At 43.4% G+C, this 21,397-nt stretch overlaps 1 protein-coding gene and 1 pseudogene across 1 annotated transcript in view; both read right to left on the bottom strand.

Moving 5' to 3' along the window:
- LOC126088261 (uncharacterized) overlaps positions 1-12,060 on the bottom strand; it is a 41,512-nt gene extending 29,452 nt beyond the window's left edge. The window contains exon 1 of the mRNA XM_049906391.1: positions 11,933-12,060. Coding sequence (XP_049762348.1) covers positions 11,933-12,060 — 128 coding nt within the window. The remainder of the gene's footprint in view (positions 1-11,932) is intronic.
- Positions 4,655-4,772, bottom strand: LOC126089697 (5S ribosomal RNA; annotated as a pseudogene).
- Positions 12,061-21,397: the final 9,337 nt, after the last annotated feature.

Raw genomic sequence — 21,397 nt, 5'->3', positions numbered from 1 at the left:
GTCTATGTAACATTACGCCTATCTTCAAACACGATAACAGGGGAGGTAACGATGACGCAGTTTCTGATCAAGGAGTGCCTCTTCTGTACGCAAGATATCGTTTAAAACTACTACAGTACTGTATATAGTAAAACATTATTGTATTTTCCGTTCTCCTAAGTTACATTCTCCATAGATGAGTAGTATTTCTACCTTCTCTTGTTAAGGTGTTCTGTACTCTCACCAGTCTTCAACTGAAGACGGATGACTGAACAACCGGCATGGATTTTCCTTTTGTGTCCCCTCGTTTAGGTTCAAATACAGCAAGAAGACGAGCTATGTTACCCTGGATATCTGCACTGCGCGTTATTACGGGCGAGTCCAAATCAATTTCGTGTTACGTTTTTAATAACAAAAATATATATGTTTCAATCTTTAGCAGTCATTTTTTATTTTGTCTACTGGCTATTGGTTTCGGTACACAGTGTTGTTGTTGTTGTTGTGGTCTTCAGTCCTGAGACCGGTTTGATGCAGCTCTCCTTGCTATTCTATCCTGTGCAAGCTTCATCATCTCCCAGTACCCACTGCAACCTACATCCTTCTGAATCTCCTTAGTGTATTCATCTCTTGGTCTCCCTCTACGATTTTTACCCTCCACGCTGCCCTTCAATGCTAAATTTGTGATCCCTTGATGCCTCAGAACATGTCGTACCAACCGGTCCCTTCTTCTTGTCAAGTTGTGCCACAAACTCCTCCCCAATTATATTCAATACCTTCTCATTAGTTATGAGATCTACCCACCTAATCATCTGCATCTTCTGTAGCACCACATTTAGAAAGCTTCTATTCTCTTCTTGTCCAAAGTATTTATCGTCCATGTTTCACTTCCATACATGGCTACACTCCATAAAAATACTTTCAGAAACAACCTCCTGACACTTAAATCTATACTCGATGTTAACTAATTTCTCTTCTTCAGAAACGCTTTCCTTGCCATTGGTAGTGTACATTTTATATCCTCTCTACTTCGACCATCATCAGTTATTTTTCTCCCCAAATAGCAAATCTCCTTTACTACTTTAAGTATATAATTTCCTAATCTAATTCCCTCAGAATCACCCGACTTAATTCGACTACATTCCATTATCCTCGTTTTGCTTTTGTTGATGTTCATCTTATATCCTCCTTTCAAGACAGTGTCCATTGCGTTCAATTGCTCTTCCAAGTCCTTTGCTGTCTCTGACCGAATTACAATGTCATCGGCGAACCTTGAAGTTTTTATTTCTTCTGAATGGATTTTAATACCTACTCGGAATTTTTCTTTTGTTTCCTTTAGTGCTTGCTCAATATATTTATTCTAGTATGCACCACTGTTCACTATGTATTAAAAGATCAAAGTAAAGTTTGATTTTAAGATTATAGTGGACGTAGCACGACGATAGTTCAAAAATACCGTACTGTTTTATGTTGCACATGCAGAAGGTAACTCCGGACTTAAAGTAGTCTCATCACTTACAGATATACAGCACCGACATTTTTAGAACATAGTAACTGGTTTAAAGTGCCACAGTAGGATAACTTTTACAGCACGACACGCTTGTATGAATTGGTTTGTAGTCCTTTGTGGTCTCCTAATGTCAAAGACCATCGATGTAGCCTTTTCCAAGTGCACGTTACCAACTAGGAGTGCTTATCACGGCAGTAGATGGCTGATGAACTGCAACACGGCGTGGAGAAGACGCGATGCGGCGCCGCCGAGAGTCCTAGTGTACACACGGACATTGCTTGGAACACAGCGTCACTATTGATATACAATATTATCATTATTATTACGACACTTGCCTAAGAGATTCATGGTCATATCGATATTTTTTGTCGTATAAACCGTATGCAAATGGTAAATGCAAACGTGGCTACACAGGTTTGTCATTTTGCTTTGAAGGTTTTATTGCAGTCGTGGTAGTGGCGGCGGCGGGAAGTGGGGGCTGTTTTATTTTTTATTTTAGTGCGTAATTTGTGAAATTCTTATTTTATGGTATTTTTATTTTTTAGATATCTTTTTACATTGTGTACATTGTGATTTTTCTTTAAGTAGTAAAAATATTGAAGCTATGTCATAGACGGTACTCTTGTCACTGTTGGCTGCAATTTGCATCTTTTTAAAGCTCAAGATTAACCTTTGCTTGCAGTATTTGACAGGCGTACTTCGAGAGCGAGCTTGATGATCACGTGGTAAGGGTGAGGCGCTTCCCATACGTTTTAAGGTTGCACTTCATATCATCGATTTGCTTTTACACAGAAAAAATGTTTTGTAACTTTCTCTCGCCTTAATATTCACGTAATGAAAATTTTTAGTCACAGGATGACCTAAACAACTTCCCAGAAGGCAAAACAAAATTGTGACTATAGATTAAAATCATGTATACTTATTATGATTTGTTAGTAGCTGTTCCAGCCGAAAATATGACAGAAATATGTTTTGAATAACGTCATGCTTACGTAAATAGTACACAGTAGTAAGTTTCTGAACATCTTTTGAGGAGCGGAAGTAGATTAGCGAGTTAAAAAGTATGCCATTTTGAAAAGACGTACTGCTGTTCACATATTTGTAGCGAAGTTACAAGAAAGGCAGTCATGCTAGTTAATGTCCCCATGGTAGATAAAAAACAGTTCAATGACACGCTTTTATCTCGCTTCTGGACAGACAGCTATTTCGAGTGGTCAAGAGAAATGTGACACTGCATACTGTCCTATTTTGGTTGCTACGTGACTACGGAAGACACTGTCTCTATCGACACTGCACAGCTCAGAGCCAAGATGCCTTTGTAGGGATGTTGGTACAGAATTAATTCGCAGGAAACAGCGAAAGAGAAGCTTGTATCCAGGGGTAGGGTTTCCTGGCAGCAACACGTCGATGTTACAAGGCAGGTTACATGTCGCTGTTTTGTTGATGCTTGTTTACCCGGGTCTTAAGTAGCTGTTAGCTAGCGAACACACATGGTGTGTTGGGCTGCGACGTATGGCAGCCAGGTCGTCGAGAGTTGTAGTCATCCTCCTTGTTCATGGTGCCGCCACGTTTAATTACATCAGTAGCCTCTCATATTTTCGACAGGTTCGTCCATAGGTGCCCCAGTCGTACGTTGCCTTCGTGCTCCTACTGACCAGAGCTAATCGGTCTTCTGGTTTCGGCAACATAAACGTCTCCACTGTCACATCGGAGTTCATGAACGCTTGCAGTGTAGAGGATATACTACGTTATACTTAATTATATGTCGGATTTCAGAGGAGGTCTACATGCACGCAGAAAACTACACATTGATGGATAGAGCATCTTTCCCAGTTTCGATTGGTAGTATGAGTCGTGACTTATAGTTGCAGAATGTGTAGAAAAATCATCCACTCCGTGTTATTACATCGAATCAGTTCGCGCTAACAGATAGGAAACTCAGTTATGAGATTTCGAAAATCGGCTGCTGTAGCGAATACCAAGGCAGCTTATGTCAGGATGCACGTAGTGAAGTTTACTGTGTCAGAAGCGGTGCCCACGTTGAGCACCTCTAATCTGCGATGCTCTTTGCACAGATATGTGCCTATTTTCTGTATGTCTTGTGGTTTTAGCTCAATCATCTTCGAAAATTCTGAAGATATTTGTAAATAATCCTGTACGGAATTCTTTGTGGGCCTGAGTACACCTCGGGTGTTGTGATTTTATTAGTCGGCTGAAGAGGATCGTTTTAAAGACGATCGAAACGTTTAATTTAATAGTGCTCTTAGGTTCAGAATGAAGCCCCGAAATGCCCAAAAGGACTTTATGAAAACCTGCGCTGGCTGTGGATGCTTTTGTACGTATATGTAATTGCTAAACAGCGATTTAAAACCTAATATCAGACGTGTTAAATGACTTGAAAAGCTTCGAAGAGAGCGGAAGAAAGACCGAGGAATAGAGGACTCCTGTCCCCAAAAGGCCTGCACGTGCTCGTAAATAACGAGCCGCGAGCACAAAACAGAGCAGGAATCCGGCGCCGTAAATTCTCCCTCCTCTACCGGTCTGCAGGAAACCTGCCGAGTACCTGCCGGTGCGTTGGAGGATCTAACCATTGGGGCACGGCATTGCAGCTTCGCCGACAGATCACCGTTCAGTCCGATAAATCACCAGAGCAGCGTACCAGCCAAGCAGCGGCGCGACTAGACGCGCCCCTGGCAGCAGGCAACCCGCCGCGCATGCATCAGTCACGAGCGCGGGTCCTCCCAGCCCGTGTTTCCGTCTACTCTGCCTTGCGCTGCCGAACTATTATTTATCGGTCGCTCTCCGTCGAGGTGCTTGCATGCTCCGTTACGTTTTCGAGGTACGCCCTACGGGAATTCATCCAGTTCTGGAAGGTACGTATGATGTGAATCACAAGATACGACATCTCCGCATTCTCAGAATGCCGTAACGCTTTCCTGGCAGACAGCCGAATTTCTCAACCTGATAGCACTCCGTCTTCGGGCCACGAGTGGCCTACCGGGACCATCCGGCCGCCGTGTCATCGTCAGTGGAGCATGCGCATAGGAGGGGCGTGGGGTCAGCACACTGCTCTCCCGGCCGTTAAGATGGTATTCTTGACCGAAGCCGCTACTGTTCGGTCGAGTAGCTCCTCAATTGGCATCACGAGGCTGAGTGCACCCCGAAAAACGGCAACAGCGCATGGCAGCCTGGATGGTCACCCATCCAAGTGCCGACCACGCCCGACAGCGCTTAACTTCGGTGATCTCACGGGAACCGGTGTAGCCACTGCGGCAAGGCCATTGCCATTCTCAACCTGATAGCCGTTAGAGTTATGGTCTCAAGCCTAAGTTTTCATTTGCGCAAAAGGTAACCGATTCTTCGCATCGAGCAAATTTCATTAATCATGCGTCACAAATATCCGTTACAAGCGTGGCAGTCACGAAATTAGGCACCTCATAGTCACCCGTGGTGCTTGCAGTCCACAGGTGGTTTGCGTTGCGAATCGCCCGTCTCATTGCTGTATTGTCACATACACCATACAAACGCTGTTTACAGTGCAGTAGGTCTGCGTTAACTAAATGTTCAGTGTTTCCGTGAGATATCGTGTGTTGAAGCGTGGTTTCAGTCTTCTATGGAATGTTGCGTTGACGTGTGTCTGGAAGTGTGCGAAATGCAAGATCAGGGGGCTACCTGTACTGCTACTCCAGTCCGTCTGCGTAAAGGACAAAAACACATTCAAAAATAGTCAGTAATTATCGAATCGAATGTACAGCAGTTTCTTACGGATCTGGCCAACAGTGCAGAAACCAGGAATAATGTAAATTTTACGCTTAAATTTTTCATTAAACGAGAACAGAGCCTTGTGGTATTTCTGAATCTACTATGTTATCTATTAACAGTGCGGGAACATCTCTATATGTGTGTATGTGTTTCGATTCTCCAAGATAGGGATATAAATTAAAACGGAGATCTACGCAGCTGGACGGTTGTGACAAAGATTAAGTAGAACTGCACTTAGATACTACGGCAGAAAAGAGTATCCAACGGCTCAAAAAATACAGGATGATCTCGACGAAAAATTTGGTGCGCTGTCTTCCCAGTCAGTTTTTGACTCAGAGCGTGTAATGATTAACTAAAATTTTTAATGGGAGACATACTATAAAAAGAAATATTTTTTTAAATGCACTTATTGCATGCTGAGGACAGTATCCTTGCAGTACATGTCGATAAAATTAGGGTTCCCCGAAACCATAAGGACAAATATTTTTGCTCGACTTCGACGGAAATATTGGCCTGAAAGTACCTTAAGTTACTTTTGTGTAGCGTATATCGACGATCTGGGTGATGGGTCCAGTGACAAACGGTCAGTATGAGCTGAAAATTTCAGGTGTTAACCTTATAGCTTTCTTAACAAATTTCTCACTGGAACTTTTTATAAGATCCAACAGCAAGAAGGTTCATCAGCAACGACATTTTTCGTTACACAGACGGAACAGTTTCACATCTCTTACGGTATTTCATTTCTTATCTCGGAATACGTTCACGTTTTAACGATAAAATATGTATAGAATGCAACTATAAACTATTACAATTTTATACATTTTTTCATTACAAACATGTCAATGGTTCCGTTTATTCTGTAGGCTGACGTAAAAAAATATTTTTCTTCAAAATTTATTGTAACATGAGTTTTTATTTATTCGTTTGCATTTCTGCCACTTGGTTTCGCAGTTCTGGCTCTCCGTTGGCCACGATTGAAATAGAAAATGCTCTGCCACCACTATTGTGTTAACCTCCGGGTAGAAGATTAACATCTTCCCTAACCGATCTGCTCATGATGCACGTGACGAAGCGATGGCGACTTTACTTACGCATAGGAGAAATTTTCGCCTTCAGGAAGCTCTTGGTGTGCAATTAATAAGTAATGTGATTGAATATCAGTGACAGTATTCGCTGATGACATTGCCGTCGTCATTTAAAGTGAGGAAGTATTACAAAAATTTTGAATAATGGCAGGAACAGTCTTCTGGGCACATAATATGGGTTGGAAATTAAGGATAGAAAGACGAATGTAACGGGGAGTATCTGAGGTGAGGCTAGCGATATAGATAACATCCAGTGGGGGTTACTTACTAGATTGAATGAGTCTTGATATCAAAGTAAAACATGACGGACGAAGTAAGGAGGACATAAGAATCAGGTTAATATCGTAGAAAAGTGGGAATACTTCGTCGGCCGGGGTGGCCGAGCGGTTCTAGACGCTACAGTCTGGAACCGCGTGATCGCTAAGGTCGCAGGTTCAAATCCTGCCTCGAGCATGGATGTGTGTGATGTCCTTAGGTTAGTTAGGTTGAAGTAGTTCTAAGTTCTAGGGGAATAATGACATCAGAAGTAAAGTCCCATAGTGCCTGCAGTATGAGGTCGAACCTTCGAAGGATATGAGTCTGGAGCCAATACTGTATTCAAGCGCATCGTGTTGCGTGGGAAACCATAGCGTTTGAGATGTAGTGTTGCAGAACGATGCCGAAAGTTAAGTGGATTCATTAGATAGGAAATGAGATCTTCAACAGAATCGGCGAGAAGAGTAACATGTGACACACATTGACAAGAAATATGGAGAGACTGATAAGCCATGTGCTAAGGGATCCTTTCCATGGCACTGCAGAAAGGCGTACGGGGCAAAAATTGTAGGAAAAGACAGAGATTAGAGGAAATAAAATTAAACAGATTATATATCAGCTCTGGGTTTCGCCTTCTCCCTTCCTCATACTGCATATCACTAAAGATTCAGTACAGGAAAAGCGTCTGACACCCTTATTCTTGTAAACCGTCACCTGGTGGCTGAACGCAAGGAGCTGATCGACACGTGCGCTCACAGGGTCGACCGCGTGGCTTCCACGTGGCAGCCATCGCTATTATTTATCGCAGCTGGGCGCGCGCCGGTCTTGTACATATTGATGCCGTCCGACCGGGCTGCCCGCCAAAGCGCCGCTTGTTCAATGCGCCATGGCTCTACGGCCGCACTCAATGCAGCCAACGCTGCTGCCATCCCGCAAACAGGTCACGACGCGGCCACCTCTCTGGCCATGCCGAACCCCTAGCATAACCTACGCGAACAAAGGTGTCCTAGTTTATGTAAGGGGCCGTTTCAAGTGGAAGGCCGAGCCTCCAGATGCAGAGCGCTGACGCGATTCGCTTTACATCGTAACTTAAAAGGTTGCTTCTCTTTCTTTGATCTTTATTTGCCACTGACTTGCAATGTCATGAGAGATACTTAATGAATACAGCCCTGTAATTCGTACTGCATAGTGCAACGCAGTCTGGAAATTACGTCTTCACGCTACATGGCAGAGAATCCTCTGTTCAAACAGGCATTGCCACTTTGAGTGGTCCTACCATAGGAAGGAAAGATGGCGGAATGCGCAAGGGAAAGGATGAGAACGAACATTGAATTTATTTCCATGAAATTTAACTTCCGTTACCTTCTAAGCTCTCTTTTCTCAACTCAGTTAGCAAGCATTAAAAACGATATAAAATTATCGTCATGTACTTTGCGAAATGGCTTGTTTCACACAGATTAGAACTTCCACACTGCCTGCTGTTGCTCATTATTATTTGCTGTTGTTCTGGTCTTCATTTCGAAGAGCCGTTTGACGGAGTTCTTCCGCTAGTTTATCTTACGCCAGTCACTTCATCTCTGCATAAGCACAGCTTCCGACATCCGTTGGAACCGGCTTACAGTAGCAACTACTCAATTTTGCAGGCTGTATTGAAGATTTCGTGATTCTTCGGGATGTGACGCATCAACCGACCCTTTCTTTTAGTTAGGTTTTCCCTCAAAGCTCTTTTCTTCCCAATACATTTCAACATCACTTAATTAGTTATCCCATGTACCCATCGAAACTTCAGTATTCTTCGCATTTAACAGGCTTCTGTTTTCCAAATAGCGTCATCACGAGACCACCAGAGCTGATGTTATATGAATTTAATTACGAACATCCAGTTTCTGTCAATAACTATGGACGAGAACATGACGTCAAGCAACATTCCTTTAACCATCCGACGACCATCTATCGCGATTCACGACCCGCAATCACAGCCTGTCTGCCACCAGTACCCATCTATTAATTACATAACTACTTTAGAGAATGTCAACAGCTGCTGATAAAATTTCATTAAGAACTAATTTCGGTCCACAGACTATCATCAGGTTCATGTAAGCCAAATGAAAGTACATATAAAGAGAGTTACAACTTGAAACTATCACAAACCTGTTAACTGAAGGTACTGTTGAAGAAAACCCACACGTAAAGAGATGTCACATACTCACATAAAGATATTTACAACATGATATTAAGCGGGATAAAATCATTGACGTCAGGTAATAACATCCATGAAATCGACCCTCGAAGTTAGAGTACGACAAACAGAATAACGTAACCAATTAAGCACAAATTATATCAAAAAATATAGATTCATCGCTTTTTATCTAGTAATATAACTTATATCGCCAATCATAAACTCATTCAGGCAGCGAACTCATTGAAGCAACATCAACTGTAGGAACAGAGGCATTCTACATCCTGACTGGTGTTTACCAGGTGAACTACGGATGATCTAGAGGTCTGCATACATCGACACTTAGCGTACGGTTTAAGTGACTGCCAGCTTATGATTATACATGTTGTGTATCGTATATCGTAATGAGTAAATAATGCAGTCCTAACTAATAACAATCTATGCTTTGCATCCAACCGCAATTGAGATGTTTAAATCTAATCACACAGCAAAAACGTGACAATTCACACACACGCACAAAGACGCCTGTGTGAAACAACTTACAGCCATATCTGATATATGCACTGTTACCGTCGTACACCGAAGTTCGACGAAAAAGCCATACTTCCAGCGAGAAGTAGTTGGGGCAACAAGAAAGTAAATCTGAAGCAGAGGTGGCCTGCTCCACACAATATTAAACACAAAAAAATGTACGTTCCAATAACATAAAGGAAATAGCAACATAGTGATCCCACACAAAATACGATGACAGCGTACATCTAGTACGAATTATTATATTGATTGATGGTTAAAATGTATAATAATGAAAGGAAATAGTAAAAAAAAAAAAATCGGCGCACCATGAAGGAATTGTCTGAAAGGGGCGGAAATCAGTAGATGTGGTACATATGTACCGGAAAACAAACGATTGCAATACCAGAAAAACTGGATTGTTTATTCAAGAGAAAGAGCTTCATAAGTGGAGCAAGCAAATAATGTGTTCGTCCACCTCTGACCATTATCCAAGCAATTATTCGTCTTGGTGTTGATTGAGAGTTACGGGATGTCCTCCAGAGGGATATCTTGCCTAATTCTGTCCAATTGGCACGCTGGATCGTCAGACTCCCGAGCTGGGTAGAGGGCTCTCCCCATAATGCTCCAAACTCTCTCAACCGGGAAGAGATCCGGCGACCTTGGTGGCGGAGGGTTAGGCAAGCACTCAGACTAGCAGTAGAAATTCTCGCCCTGCGGGTGAGTTTCTACAGTTTCTCGTCGTGCTTGCCAATCCGTATCTATGCCAACAAGGTTGCCAGATCTCTCCAAATGAGAACGTTTGGAGCATCATGACCAACTCCCTGCAACCTGCTCGGGGTTTTGCGAACTGCCAGTTCTACAGAGACTCAATGACTAACTAGAACTGGGCGCCACCCTCACTGTTAAATACACTACTGGCCATTAAAATTGCTACACCAGGAATAAATGCAGATGATAAACGGGTATTCATTGGAAAAATATATTATACTAGAACTGATATGTGATTACATTTTCACGCAATTTGGGTGCATAGACCCTGAGAAATCAGTACCCAGAACAACCACCTCTGGCCGTAATAACGGCCTTGATACGCCTGGGCATTGAGTCAAACAGAGCTTGGATGGCGTGTACAGGTATAGCTGCCCATGCAGCTTCAACACGGTACCACCGTTCATCAAGAGTAGTGTCTAGCGTATTGTGACGAGCAAGTTGCTCGGCCACCATTGACCAGACGTTTTCAAGTGATGAGAGACCTGGAGAATGTGCTGACCAGAACAGAAGTCGAGCATTTTCTGTATCCAGAAAGCCCCGTACAGGACCTGTAACATGCGGTCGTGCATTATCCTGCTGAAATGTAGGGTTTCGCAGGGATCGAATTAACGTCCTCTGTTCAAAGTGCCGTCAATGCGAACAAGAGGTGACCGAGACGTGTAACCAATGGCACCCCATACCATCATGCCGGGTGATACGCCAGTATGGTGATGACGAATACACGCTTCCAATGTGCGTTCACCGCGATGTCACCAAACACGGATGCGACCATCATGATGCTGTAAACAGAACCTGGATTCATCCAAAAAAATGACGTTGTGCGATTCAAGCACCCAGTTTCGTCGTTGAGTACATCATCGCAGGTGCTCCTGTCTGTGATGCAGCGTCAAGAGTAGCCGCAGCTGATAGTCAATGCTGCTCCAAACGTCGTCGAACTGTTCGTGGAGATGATTGTTGTCTTGCTAACATCCCCATCTGTTGACTCAGGGATCGAGACGTGACTGCACGATCTGTTACAGCCTTGCGGATAAGATGGCTTTCATCCTGGCTGCTGGTGATACGAGGCCATTGGGATCCAGCACGGCGTTCCGTATTACAGTCCTGAACCCACCGATTCTATATTCTGTTAACACTCATTGGATCTCGACCAACGCGAGCAGCAATATCGCGATACGATAAATCGCAATCGCGATAGGCTACGATCCGACCTTTATCCAAGTCGGAAACGTAATGGTACGCATTTCTCCTCCTCACACGAGTAATCACAACAACGTTTCACCAGGCAACGCCGGTCAACTGCTGTTCGTGTATGAGAAGTCGGTTGGAAACTTTCTTCTTGTCAGCACGTTGTAGGTGTCGTCACTGGTGCCAACCTTGTTTGAAAGCTCTGAACAGCTAATTATTTGCATATCACAGTATCTTCTTCCTATTGGTTAAATTTCGCGTTTGTAGCATGTCATCTTCGTGGTGTGGCAATTTGAATGGCCAGTAGTGTAAAATGTTTATTAGTACAATTCACGAAGTCTTAGATTATGTTAACAAGAAACCTTTACATGTTGTCTGCAAAATATCTTCCACAAATGTGATTAAGGCAATGACCATTTCGAAGGTGACAATAGCACTCAAACTGAGAGTCGTCTAGCCTTTGTAAGCGAGTTAAGTGCCTAGTCTTGTTTTACTGAACGAACCTGTCGTCGTTCCTATAATACGAACTGGGCTTGTCGGAGGAGCAAAGGGGTGATGCGACCGTGCATAAAACACCGGAAAGGGTTTCATAGTGCGTTGCAGACTTGGCGCATCTCCATATTTTGTGCCCTTCTTATGATACGGTAATCCAGTTGGCGGCGGCAGGGAGGCGCGGTTTCATATTGGTCGCATTACGGCGAGGAGGCGCGGCGGGGCGCGACCTGCGGCGGGGCGGGGCGCCGCCGCGAGGCGCTGATGGACGGCCCGAGCTGCGGCCAGCCGCGCCTGGCCCCGCACGGCGCCGGGCTGCGCCGCGCCTCCATTAGCCCGGCACGGCGCCATCAGCAGGCGGCCATCAGCCGCGGAAGCCACATCTGACGCACAAAGATGCTGCCGCGCCGCGTCAAAAGATATTGATGTCGCGGCGGCGCCCTCGCAAAACCCGCAGCGCGACTGCCACCTTACGCGACCGTCACCTCGCTAATCGGATCTCTTCATCGCCCGATATAACTACAGCGAAAATTTGTAGACAGCTGTAGAAATTCTTGCGTAACAGAAGAAATATTGGATTTAATTGATGAAAGGAGAAAATATAACATTGCTGTACATGAAGCAGGCAAAAAGGAATACAAACGTGTAAAAACGACATCGACAGAAAGTGCAAAATGGCTAAGCAGGCATGGCTAGAGGACAAATGTAAGGATTTAAAGGCTTATCTCACTAGGGGTAAGATAGATGGGGTCTACAGGAAAATTAAAGGGACCTTTGGAGAAAAGAGAAACACTTGTATGAATATCAAGAGATCAGATGGAAACCCAGTTCTAAGCAAAGAAGGGAAAGCAGAAAGGGGGAAGGAGTATATAGAGGGTCAATACAACGGCGATGTACTTGAGGGCAATATTATGGAAATGGAAGAGGATGTAGATGAAGAGCCGGCTGGTGTGGCCGAGCGGTTCTAGGCGCTTCAGTCTCGAACCGCGCTACCACTACGGTCGCAGGTTCGAATCCTGCCTCGGGCATGGATGTGTGGTGATGTCCTTAGGTTAGTTAGGTTTAAGTAGTTCTAAGTTCTAGGGGACTGAGGACCTCAGATGTCAAGTCCCATAGTGCTCACAGCCATTTGAACCACTTTGAACCTTTAGGTTAACTAACGAGTAGAAGGGCACCTATCGAGAAAATTTAATATAATTCAAACAATTTTTTTTAATGATGAAGATGAAATCGTAGATATAATATTGCGTGAAGAGTTTGACAGAGCACTGAAAGACCAAAGACCTAAGTCGAAACAAGGCCCCGGGTGTGGGCAACATTCCAATAGAACTACTGACAGCCTTGGCAGAGCGAGGACTAACAAAACTCTACCATCTAGTCAGTAAGATTTATGAGACAGGCGAAATACCCTCAGACTTCAGGAAGAATATAATTCCAATCCCAAAGAAAGCAGGTGTTGACAGATGTGAAAATTACCGAACTATCAGTTTAATAAGTCACGGCTGCAAAATACTAGCACGAATTCTTTGCAGACGAATGGAAAAACTGGTAGAAGCCGACCTCGGGGAAGATCAGTTTAGATTCCGTAGCTTTGGAACAAGTGAGGCAATACTGACCCTACGACTTATCTTAGAAGAAAGATTAAGGAAAGCAAACCTACGTTTCTAACATTTGTAGACTTAGAGAAAGCTTTTGACAATGTTGACTGGAACACTCTCTTTCAAATTATGAAGGTGGAAGGGGTAAAATACAGGGAGCGAAAGGCTATTTACAGTTTGTACAGAAACCAGATGGCAGTTATAAGAGTCGAGGGACATGAAAGGTAAGCAGTGGTTGGGAAGGGAATGAGACAGGGTTGTAGCCTATCCCCGATGTTATTCAATCTGTATATTGAGCAAGCAGTAAAGGAAACAAAAGAAAAATTTGGAGTAGGTATTAAAATCCGTGCAGAAGAAATAAAAACTTTAAGGTTCGCCGATGTCATTGTAATTCTGTCAGAGACAGCAAAGGACTTGGAAGATGGTTCAAATGGCTCTGAGCACTATGCGACTTAACTTCTGAGGTCATCAGTCGCTTAGAACATAGAACTAATTAAACCTAACTAACGTAAGGACATCACACACATCCATGCCCGAGGCAGGATTCGAACCTGCGACCGTAGCGGACGCTCGATTCCAGACTGTAGCGCCTAGAACCGCACGGCCACTCCTGCCGGCGGACTTGGAAGAGCAGTTGAACGGAAAGGACAGTGTCTTGAAAGGAGGATATAAGCTGAACATCAACAAAAGCAAAACGAGGATAATGGAATGTAGTCGAGTTAAATCAGGTGGTGATGCGGGAATTGGATTAGTAAATGAGACACTTAAAGTAGTAAAGGAGTTTTGCCATTTGGGGAGAAAAATAACTGATGATGATTGAAGTAGAGAGGATATAAAATGTAGACTGGCAATGGCAAGGAAAGCGTTTATGAAGAAGACAAATTTGTTAACATCGAGTATGGATTTAAGTGTCAGGAGGTTGTTTCTGAAAGTATTTTTATGGAGTGTAGCCATGTATGGAAGTGAAACATGGACGATAAATACTTTGGACAAGAAGAGAATAGAAGCTTTCTAAATGTGGTGCTACAGAAGATGCAGAAGATTAGGTGGAGTAGATAACATAACTAATGACAAGGTATTGAATATAATTGGGGAGAAGAGGAGTTTGTGGCACAACTTGACTAGAAGGAGGGATCGGTAGGTAGGACATGTTCTGAGGCATCAAGGGATCTCCAATTTAGTATTGGAGGGCAGCGTGGAGGGTAAAAATCGTAGAGCGAGACCAAGAGATGATTACACTAAGCAGATTCAGAAGGATGTAGGCTGCAGTACGTACTGGGAGATGAAGCAGCTTGCACATGATAGAGTAGCATGGAGAGCTGCATCAAATCAGTCTCAGGACTGAAAACGACGACAACAACAACAGCGACAGTTTAATGAGCAACGTTTTTTGACGGAGACACCATTCAACCGGGCCGTATTTTAAACATGTCAGTTTTCACAAATGCTCAGGGAAATTCAGGAATACACAAATACAAATCGCTTAGAAATGAAATAAGTGTATACGTATATAAGAATTGCAGAGAAGTCAAGGCAAAGTGGCTACATAAAAATGTTAACAATAGGAAAGAGATGATTGAAGGACTGACTCAGCATATAGGAAAGTTAAAACAACTTTCAGTGAAATTAAATACAAAAGCGATAACACTAAGAGTACAATGGCAATTCCACTGTTAAATGCAGATGAAATATGAGAAGTACACACTGAAGGCCTCTGTGTGGGGGAGGATTTGCCCGACGACCGACAGAAAGAGGAACGTAAGTCGATAGGAGAGAGATGGGCTATCCAGAATTACAATTTAGAATAGCTCAGGAGACTTAAATCAAGTAAGACAGAAGGGATAGGTAACATTCCATCGGAATTCCTAAAATTACTGGGGGGAAGTGGCAACAGAATGATTACTCTTGTTGACGTGTAGAATGTTTGAGACTGGAGATGTACAAGAAAACTTTCGAAAATACATCATCCATGCAATTCGGAAGATAGTAAGAGCCAACAAGTACGAGAACTGTCACACAGATTAAAAGCTCATATATCCACGTTGCTGACGAGAATAATATGCAGGGGAAGGGAAAAGAAAACTGAGCATTTGTCAGATGATGATCAGTTTGGCATTAGGAAAGGTAAAGTCATCAGAGAGGCAGTTCTGACGACGTGGTTGATAATGAAAGCAAGACTGAAGAAAAATCAAGACACAAATACAGGAGTTTTCGACCCGGAAAAGGCGTTCGGCAAAATCATATGGTGCAAGGTGTTCAAAATTCTCAGGAAAATAGGGGCAGCCTACGAGGAAAGACGGATAATATACAGTACACTCGTATACGAGAAACGACAGGGGGGGGGGGAGGGGGAAGAAGACAGCATGACGAAGAACGAAGTGCTCGGAATTTAAAAGGATGTAAGACATTCCCGGGTTCGATTCCCGGCGGGGTCAGGGATTTTCTCTGCCTCGTGATGACTGGGTGTTGTGTGCTGTCCTTAGGTTAGTTAGGTTTAAGTAGTTCTAAGTTCTAGGGGACTGAGGACCTCAGATGTCAAGTCCCATAGTGCTCACAGCCATTTGAACCACTTTGAACCTTTAGGTTAACTAACGAGTAGAAGGGCACCTATCGAGAAAATTTAATATAATTCAAACAATTTTTTTTAATGATGAAGATGAAATCGTAGATATAATATTGCGTGAAGAGTTTGACAGAGCACTGAAAGACCAAAGACCTAAGTCGAAACAAGGCCCCGGGTGTGGGCAACATTCCAATAGAACTACTGACAGCCTTGGCAGAGCGAGGACTAACAAAACTCTACCATCTAGTCAGTAAGATTTATGAGACAGGCGAAATACCCTCAGACTTCAGGAAGAATATAATTCCAATCCCAAAGAAAGCAGGTGTTGACAGATGTGAAAATTACCGAACTATCAGTTTAATAAGTCACGGCTGCAAAATACTAGCACGAATTCTTTGCAGACGAATGGAAAAACTGGTAGAAGCCGACCTCGGGGAAGATCAGTTTAGATTCCGTAGCTTTGGAACAAGTGAGGCAATACTGACCCTACGACTTATCTTAGAAGAAAGATTAAGGAAAGCAAACCTACGTTTCTAGCATTTGTAGACTTAGAGAAAGCTTTTGACAATGTTGACTGGAACACTCTCTTTCAAATTATGAAGGTGGAAGGGGTAAAATACAGGGAGCGAAAGGCTATTTACAGTTTGTACAGAAACCAGATGGCAGTTATAAGAGTCGAGGGACATGAAAGGTAAGCAGTGGTTGGGAAGGGAATGAGACAGGGTTGTAGCCTATCCCCGATGTTATTCAATCTGTATATTGAGCAAGCAGTAAAGGAAACAAAAGAAAAATTTGGAGTAGGTATTAAAATCCGTGCAGAAGAAATAAAAACTTTAAGGTTCGCCGATGTCATTGTAATTCTGTCAGAGACAGCAAAGGACTTGGAAGATGGTTCAAATGGCTCTGAGCACTATGCGACTTAACTTCTGAGGTCATCAGTCGCTTAGAACATAGAACTAATTAAACCTAACTAACGTAAGGACATCACACACATCCATGCCCGAGGCAGGATTCGAACCTGCGACCGTAGCGGACGCTCGATTCCAGACTGTAGCGCCTAGAACCGCACGGCCACTCCTGCCGGCGGACTTGGAAGAGCAGTTGAACGGAAAGGACAGTGTCTTGAAAGGAGGATATAAGCTGAACATCAACAAAAGCAAAACGAGGATAATGGAATGTAGTCGAGTTAAATCAGGTGGTGATGCGGGAATTGGATTAGTAAATGAGACACTTAAAGTAGTAAAGGAGTTTTGCCATTTGGGGAGAAAAATAACTGATGATGATTGAAGTAGAGAGGATATAAAATGTAGACTGGCAATGGCAAGGAAAGCGTTTATGAAGAAGACAAATTTGTTAACATCGAGTATGGATTTAAGTGTCAGGAGGTTGTTTCTGAAAGTATTTTTATGGAGTGTAGCCATGTATGGAAGTGAAACATGGACGATAAATACTTTGGACAAGAAGAGAATAGAAGCTTTCTAAATGTGGTGCTACAGAAGATGCAGAAGATTAGGTGGAGTAGATAACATAACTAATGACAAGGTATTGAATATAATTGGGGAGAAGAGGAGTTTGTGGCACAACTTGACTAGAAGGAGGGATCGGTAGGTAGGACATGTTCTGAGGCATCAAGGGATCTCCAATTTAGTATTGGAGGGCAGCGTGGAGGGTAAAAATCGTAGAGCGAGACCAAGAGATGATTACACTAAGCAGATTCAGAAGGATGTAGGCTGCAGTACGTACTGGGAGATGAAGCAGCTTGCACATGATAGAGTAGCATGGAGAGCTGCATCAAATCAGTCTCAGGACTGAAAACGACGACAACAACAACAGCGACAGTTTAATGAGCAACGTTTTTTGACGGAGACACCATTCAACCGGGCCGTATTTTAAACATGTCAGTTTTCACAAATGCTCAGGGAAATTCAGGAATACACAAATACAAATCGCTTAGAAATGAAATAAGTGTATACGTATATAAGAATTGCAGAGAAGTCAAGGCAAAGTGGCTACATAAAAATGTTAACAATAGGAAAGAGATGATTGAAGGACTGACTCAGCATATAGGAAAGTTAAAACAACTTTCAGTGAAATTAAATACAAAAGCGATAACACTAAGAGTACAATGGCAATTCCACTGTTAAATGCAGATGAAATATGAGAAGTACACACTGAAGGCCTCTGTGTGGGGGAGGATTTGCCCGACGACCGACAGAAAGAGGAACGTAAGTCGATAGGAGAGAGATGGGCTATCCAGAATTACAATTTAGAATAGCTCAGGAGACTTAAATCAAGTAAGACAGAAGGGATAGGTAACATTCCATCGGAATTCCTAAAATTACTGCGGGGAAGTGGCAACAGAATGATTACTCTTGTTGACGTGTAGAATGTTTGAGACTGGAGATGTACAAGAAAACTTTCGAAAATACATCATCCATGCAATTCGGAAGATAGTAAGAGCCAACAAGTACGAGAACTGTCACACAGATTAAAAGCTCATATATCCACGTTGCTGACGAGAATAATATGCAGGGGAAGGGAAAAGAAAACTGAGCATTTGTCAGATGATGATCAGTTTGGCATTAGGAAAGGTAAAGTCATCAGAGAGGCAGTTCTGACGACGTGGTTGATAATGAAAGCAAGACTGAAGAAAAATCAAGACACAAATACAGGAGTTTTCGACCCGAAAAAGGCGTTCGGCAAAATCAAATGGTGCAAGATGTTCAAAATTCTCAGGAAAATAGGGGCAGCCTACGAGGAAAGACGGATAATATACAGTACACTCGTATACGAGAAACGACAGGGGGGGGGAGGGGGAAGAAGACAGCATGACGAAGAACGAAGTGCTCGGAATTTAAAAGGATGTAAGACATTCCCGGGTTCGATTCCCGGCGGTGTCAGGGATTTTCTCTGCCTCGTGATGACTGGGTGTTGTGTGCTGTCCTTAGGTTAGTTAGGTTTAAGTAGTTATAAGTTCTAGGGGACTGATGACCATAGATGTTAAGTCCCATGGTGCTCAGAGCCATTTGAACCATTTTCTGATGTAAGACAAGGATATAGTCTTTTACCCCTTCTGACCAATCTACACATAGAGGAAGCAATGACTGAAATAAAAATAAAGTTTCAAGAGTGGGAATAAAATTTAAGGTGAAAAGATTTGAGTGACAAGATTCGCTGATGACATTGGTATACTCACTGAAAGTAAAGAACATTATAGTACCTGTTGAAAGGAATGAACAGTCTAATAGGTACGGAATATGGACCGACAGTAAATCGAAGAAACACGAAAGTAATGAAAGTAGCAGAAATGAGAACAGTGAGAAACGTAACTTCATAAAAATAACAGATGGCGAACGGAGCAAAGAGTACATAAAAATAGACTAGCACTGGAAATAACGGCATTCCTAGCCAATAGAAGTCTACTAGCATCAAACATATGTCTTAAATTCAGGAAGAAATTTTAGAATGGGTACGTTTGGAACACAGCATTGTACGGGAGTGATACATGGATTGTGGGGAAACAGGAAGAGAAGAGAATCGAATAATTTGAGATTGATGCTACAGAAGAATGTTGAAAATTAGATGGACTGACATCGTAAGGGCTGAGGGGGCCCTCCGGATAATCGGTGAGGAAAGGAATTGTGTAAAACACTCACAAGAAGAAGGGACAGAATGGTAGGATGTGTGCTAAGACATCACGGGATAACTTCCACTGCACTAGAGGTAGCTGTAGAGGGTAAAAACTGTAGAAGAAAATAGGTATTGGAATACATCCAGCAAATAATTGAGGACACAGGTTGCAAGTGCTACTCTGGAACGAATAGTTGGCACAGGAGAGGAATTTGTGGCGGCCCGCATCACATCGATCAGAACACTGATGAGACAAAAAAAATTAGTAGTTGCGATCCGGGCTAATCTGCCGCTGTGGCCAAGCGGTACTGGTCGCTTCAGTCCGGAACCGCCCTGCTGCTACGGTCGCAGGTTCGAATCCTGCCTCGGGCATGGATGTGTGTGATGTCCTTAGGTTAGTTAGGTTTAAGTAGTTCTAAGTCTAGGGGACTGATGACCTCAGCTGTCAAGTCCCATAGTGCTTAGAGTCATTTGAACCATTTAGAACAAACGACAGTTCAAACACAATAGTTACACTCAAGTCATCCCGGTTCACCATATTCACCTGAATATTAAACAAGGCGGGATATGGTCCTTAATAAGGCGTTTGATCGCCATCAACAGCAGTGCAAACTCTGCAACGTGCTCCCATGCTGGCCACGAGGTCTACAAGGAGATCTTGTGGTAGGGCGTTCCCATTCCTCCATCAACGTGGTTGACAACTGTTGAGTGGTCGTTGGTGCATTTGAACGTGCTGCAATAAGTCGACGGGCAGACCAGTCCTTTCGTCGAATGGCCTCTCGTTCCAAGAGCTCCTGTGCTGTCTGATACAGTCGCGCATTGTCACCCCGTCAACGATGCACATGGCGTTGGAGTAGAGCATTGCACTAACGGTGACCGGTGAATGTGTCGTGTTGAAAGACCTGGATGTCAGTACCCCAACGCAGCACTACTCCTTCCCACAGGATAACATCTGGACCACAAAACTGATCATGTACGACTATTTTCCTTGGTGCATTACGTAGTTTCAACTCTCGCCAAATGAGGGTACGTGCGGCACTGTGAACATGCTGGTTTTGGAAGAACTGTTGTTATGTTGTACGGAAGCATAGTGTTTCATGGGCGTACGGACCTTCAGAACCTGTGGACACGATACACTCACCGGTAACTGTTATTGGGACTGTACTCCTACCCCATGTGCGTCTTTTCAGGGGTGCATTCATCCCTGACTTCCTTTGTATGGTTGACAACGCAAGACCGTATCATAATGCTATGGCGGAGACAATCTAGGAACGAAAGGAGAGTCAGCGAATGGACTGACATGCCAGTTACTTTTAAATACCATATGTGTGGGATGCATTGGGGAGGCGTATTCCAGCAGGTCCACATGCATCATCGACGATCCAGCAGTGCTCGCAGAGATACAGAAAGCCCTACCACAAGACTTACCAAGCCTGTGGCCACCACGTTGCAGAGCATACGTTGCCATCCGTGCTGGTCGCACAGCCTTTTTTAATGTACAGGGGCCATAACGAATCGTTGACTTCAGTGTAATTACTGTGTCTGAATAAGTGTCTCATAGCATATTTCTTTCAGTTGCCTCCTCTACCATACTGTAGAAGTTCAGTATGTATGTCCAAATTCCATAGAACTTTGTTACTTGGTAGTAACACATCATGCGAAAGCTACATTATTCTTTCAGATTATGCACACCAGTATCAAATGGCGATGTCCAGATTTGATAACCAGTCCAGAACACTTGGTGTCAATTGGTGCGGGGTCCTCAGAACTTAGTCAAAGGCACGAAATGGGCACTCGTTAACTATGCGATCCGCTGTTATCCCCTCCGTACCGCAGTCTCAGTCACCAGCTGGATGGAAACGTCACTTTGTCAAGATA

This window comes from Schistocerca cancellata, chromosome 6 (assembly GCF_023864275.1).
Source record: "Schistocerca cancellata isolate TAMUIC-IGC-003103 chromosome 6, iqSchCanc2.1, whole genome shotgun sequence".
Taxonomy (NCBI): domain Eukaryota; kingdom Metazoa; phylum Arthropoda; class Insecta; order Orthoptera; family Acrididae; genus Schistocerca; species Schistocerca cancellata.
This window is presented reverse-complemented; position numbering and strand designations above follow the sequence as displayed.